Here is a 4,475-nt window from a genome sequence, read left to right on the forward strand (position 1 = left end):
TCATGAGATATTGTATGATACAGGGAAATTTTCGCCCTCGTTTTATTTTCGCCCCTTTCGCCCTAGACACAAGTGGGTGAATCTGTGATTGGGCGAAATTAAAACGGGGCGAAATTGTTTGCAAGTATGAAAGGGCGAAAATAACCCTGTATACAGTAATCGTTTGGTATGAAAATGTAAAGCTGAAATTTGAATTATTTTAAAAATACAACAATCAAACAATAGACTGGGCACTGACATATTTTTTCTGGATTCCATTCCATTCCTTTTCGTTTGTTCTTCGTTTTATTTTCATGATATTTTTTTTTACCCCAAAAATTATTTCTTTGAATTAAGTGTTAGACTGGTATTCCGTATATATATCACACAGACCAGACGCGCAATACGAAATTCTTTTTGAGAGCATACAAGGAGGAAGAAACCCCAAAATAGGTATGTCAGCTCCAGTATCTCATTATTATTGCAGGCTGTTTGTCAGAGCTTCAGAAAATTATAGCATAAATTAGTATCTGATCTGTTCTGCCATGCACTGTATCGATCCTCATTGAGTTCTATTCAAGAGTAGTACTTGTGCTAGAGTTTGTAGAATATACTGTATGTTTTCATTCAAATTGCAAGGCGCATTGTCCGTCCCTTTTCAAGAATACGGAGGAAAACAGGGAATTGTTTAAAAAAAATTTAAATACTCTAAGTCCAAATTTGCTGTTATTCCGTCTAAGTTCATTGCTGTGAAACTAAAAGTAAACTTGATCTGTTTCTCATCGAACTAACAGAAATCGGCCAAATATCTGCAAGCGCATAGAAAAATGTACAGAAAACAAAGTGTGTAAGACTTACTGACAGACAGACAGACGGACAGGCAGAAAAGAAACGTTTAGTCCCCTTCCGTTTTACATGTAGCCAGGGGACTAATACGCAGACTTTGGCCAATAACCATAAGTACTACTTTAAAATATGCAAGCTCAAGCGTAACATTTATACTTTCCTTTTTATTCCTTGACTAAACATTTTGTCACTCAAAAACAAAAACAAAAAATTGAAATTGTTTTTCGCAAAACACCCAGTGTGCTATTTTTACTGACCTAATTGACGTTGACTCTTAATAATGATCCTACTTTATCGGTACGTCGTTAGATATCTGATACCCACTGCTATTAAAAAGAACTTGAAAAACAGAGTTATTGCAAATGTAAATAGTAATCTTGTGCATATAAATATTCCCTTTTGAAAAATATGATACAAAAGCACAACAGAAAACAAATATTTTATTCACATTGATTTGAAAGGTTTCAAACGTCTTGAAGTTAAATGGCACTCCGAATAAATTTTACTTGGCATAAAAATTACGTATGATGTAAGGAACACATGATTGTGTCACTCCAAAACAGAAGTACGTGTATTTGAATTTAAAAGGAGAAAAATATTAAAAGGAAATTAATGTAACCATTTAGTATGCAAGTTGACAACAGTACTGCAATGACCTGAATAATAAATATGATTATCAAGATAACCAGAATTGTATCACTATGTATTATTAATAAATACATAACACAGTATTCAGAAAATAACGAAACATTTCATCAAGACTAGTGCTAGATGAAAAAATATGATTGTTTTAAAAAGGAATATACAAATATTTAAATCTGTAATATGTTTCAGTAGTGCGTTTGTAAATTTTGTAATCTGGCTTTTATCTTGTTTAAAGTTTATTTCAGAAAGAAAAAGTAATTCTTCAAAGAGAAAAGGAGAGATGACAGATTTTAGAGGTAATTTCAGATTTATGGTTGATTGTAAATTATTTTGGATACTTGAAATCACCTTTTATTTGCGATAACTTTATTTTCGCGTAATAACGCATAATAACGATTTTAGAGAGAGAGAGAGAGAGAGAGAGAGAGAGAGAGAGAGAGCAATAACCAGCATTCGCTTAAAAATACCAAATACCTATCTCGCGAAAATAAGATGTCGCGAAAATTTTGTGATCTACAGTATAAAAAGATATCTCAAATTTTAAACAGTTATCAAAATAATTTAGGGCACATCTAATTAATCAAACCAATGTGCTAAAATAATTTATCATAACATGATTGATTACTTCTTAAAATCAAGAAATGCAACAAGTGAATGGATTAAGAAAATGTTTAATTATTAATGTCTTATAGAGAGAATTAGCAGGTAATAAAAACTATAATCTTATGTTATTTGAATGCATATAATATATTCTTAATATATTTTCAGACTCCCCCATGCATAAAGCTCTAGAGCCTTTAGAGTGGTTGATAGGAAAATGGAAAGGCGAGGGAAAGGGCACTTGTCCAGTCAGTGGGCCGTTTGAATATACGGATGAAATAGAATTCTTTCATGTTGGTCAGCCAATGCTTCAATTTAGGTTTGTTTGTCTGATTACTTTCCATTGTCTTTTTAAAAAGTATACAATGACAAAATGAAATAATTGGATTAAAAATCTCGATTCCCATTTGGTGGCTTTTGGCAGGCTGTTAACCAATCAAATTAATGTATTTTCTGTGTTCTTGAAGCCTTTACTCCATCAATAAGAAAACTAACAGGCCACATCACAGAGAAATAGGATTTCTTAAAATCAAACCAGGTACAAACGAACTAGCTTGGATAGCTGCCCATAATAATGGTGAGTATATGCATTCCAAAAGGAAGAGATTTTGAATTTATCTAGAATGTTATTGATTCACTTTATTTTAAACACTTGAATGAAAGATTTTTTTCATACACACTTAAGAGGAATAAGAAACACACATTTAAGAAAGAATAACTTTTCCTTCACATTTATAACTTATGATAACTTATGCTGGTTTAAATTATGCAATTCTTTGTTCATAATATTCCATAAAGAATTTTTTTCATTATATCTGAATATAGCTATCAGTGAAATTCAAGAGGGAACTGTTGAAGGACAGACCATTGAATTGGAGTCAAATGATATTCGAAGGAAGATATTTTTCGATGGCTGCAAAATGATAAAGGTATCTTCAAAAAATTGAATAAATAAGTTGTTTTTTTAATTGTAAAGATATAATTATATAGATTTTATTGCAGTGAAAATGTATCTGAAATGTCAATGTTTATTTCAAGAAGAGATTTCAAGGTCAGCCTTTCCATAAACAACGTAAATATTTATGGTCATGTGTGGTGGATTAATAAATGTGAAGATAAATATTATGATTTTAGGTGTAGTTTTAATGCCTAAAAACTTAAGACGAGTAATTTGCAGTTCATAAAAAAAAAATTCAGATTCGTATTGATTTATCAGTTGATATGTCAACTTTTCAAATAGTTTTAAAACTTTATTATTAAAATTTATTTTTATAGATAAAGAGGAATTTCAAACGTGAAGAGGACACGTTATACCAGGTTTTCACCATGGAAACAGATGCTGGTCCTTTAACAGAGCATCTTAGAACAACGTACCATAAAGTTTAATTCCCTTATCCTCAACTGAAAATCATTTATCCATGTAAAAAAAAACTTTCACATCTATAAATCAGAAAATTACAATATATATATATATATATATATATATATATATATATATATATATATATATATATATATATATATATATATATATATATATATATATATATATATATATATATATATATCTTTTTATTTACATTTTGAATTGTTCATCATGCACTAAATTAACTACATGTAATATTGTAACCTGGAAATACAAATACTATACGTACATGTATTACATTCTCTCTGTGAAAAAAAAAACCTTTTCTTCATTAAAGAGCGCATATTAATTTTTTTTCTTCCAATTATTATTTCTTACCAAAGAAGCGTGTTACCTATACCTTTTTCCAGATGTATGTTTCTGTTAATTTAAAAAAAATAATAAATTGATGTATATATTCCTTAATTTTTTAGCTACATATACAGAGTAGACTGTACCAAATTACCAATACTTCCAATACTGGACTATATACGTACAATGTCTCCATGCAGATATCATGTTTGGATTAAAAATGAAAAGCAACATTCCATAAAATTTTGAAGAAAAATAATTCAGATATTTAGAAAAATGAGCCCCAAATCGAAGAAATTGTATCCGTTTTCTGTTGATTAAACGCATGTTGACAACTGACCAGACTCATCAACATTTAGGAAAATCATCACTGTAGGGGACAGAACCATGACAACGAAATAAATTAATGCTTTAGAGTCCAGAAATAAGCGCTGAAGTGGGTGGGGGTATTTTTTCCAAGAAGAGAGCTTTCGTCCCTTGTGGAGTTTATGTATGGTACGTCTTTTTTTTTTTTTTGACTAAGAGTGTCAGAATCTTTATTTTAACAACTTTTAAGTGTATTTAAAGTAGATTAAAAATTTTTTTAATTTATTTTACATTTAAAAATCCGCAAGACAAGCACTATGGTCCAATACACAAGTCCATGTGTCACTCGGCACTCCGCGCCCGTTTTACAAAAGAACTTACG

General features: G+C 30.1%; 1 protein-coding gene across 1 annotated transcript; it reads left to right on the top strand.

The window, feature by feature from the left end:
- The first annotated feature begins 381 nt into the window (after positions 1 to 381).
- LOC133202478 (peroxynitrite isomerase THAP4-like) lies at positions 382 to 3,523 on the top strand. The gene is made up of 6 exons (XM_061338319.1): positions 382 to 432; positions 1,716 to 1,766; positions 2,239 to 2,389; positions 2,538 to 2,647; positions 2,896 to 2,999; positions 3,346 to 3,523. The coding sequence occupies exons 2-6, from the start codon at positions 1,751 to 1,753 to the stop codon at positions 3,454 to 3,456; spliced, it is 492 nt and encodes a 163-aa protein (XP_061194303.1). The 5' UTR covers positions 382 to 432; positions 1,716 to 1,750; the 3' UTR covers positions 3,457 to 3,523.
- The last annotated feature ends 952 nt before the right edge of the window (positions 3,524 to 4,475 follow it).

The sequence above is a fragment of the Saccostrea echinata genome, unplaced genomic scaffold (genome assembly GCF_033153115.1).
Source record: "Saccostrea echinata isolate AGI-Se365-2 ecotype Australia unplaced genomic scaffold, CSIRO_AGI_Sech_v1 ptg000047l, whole genome shotgun sequence".
Taxonomy (NCBI): domain Eukaryota; kingdom Metazoa; phylum Mollusca; class Bivalvia; order Ostreida; family Ostreidae; genus Saccostrea; species Saccostrea echinata.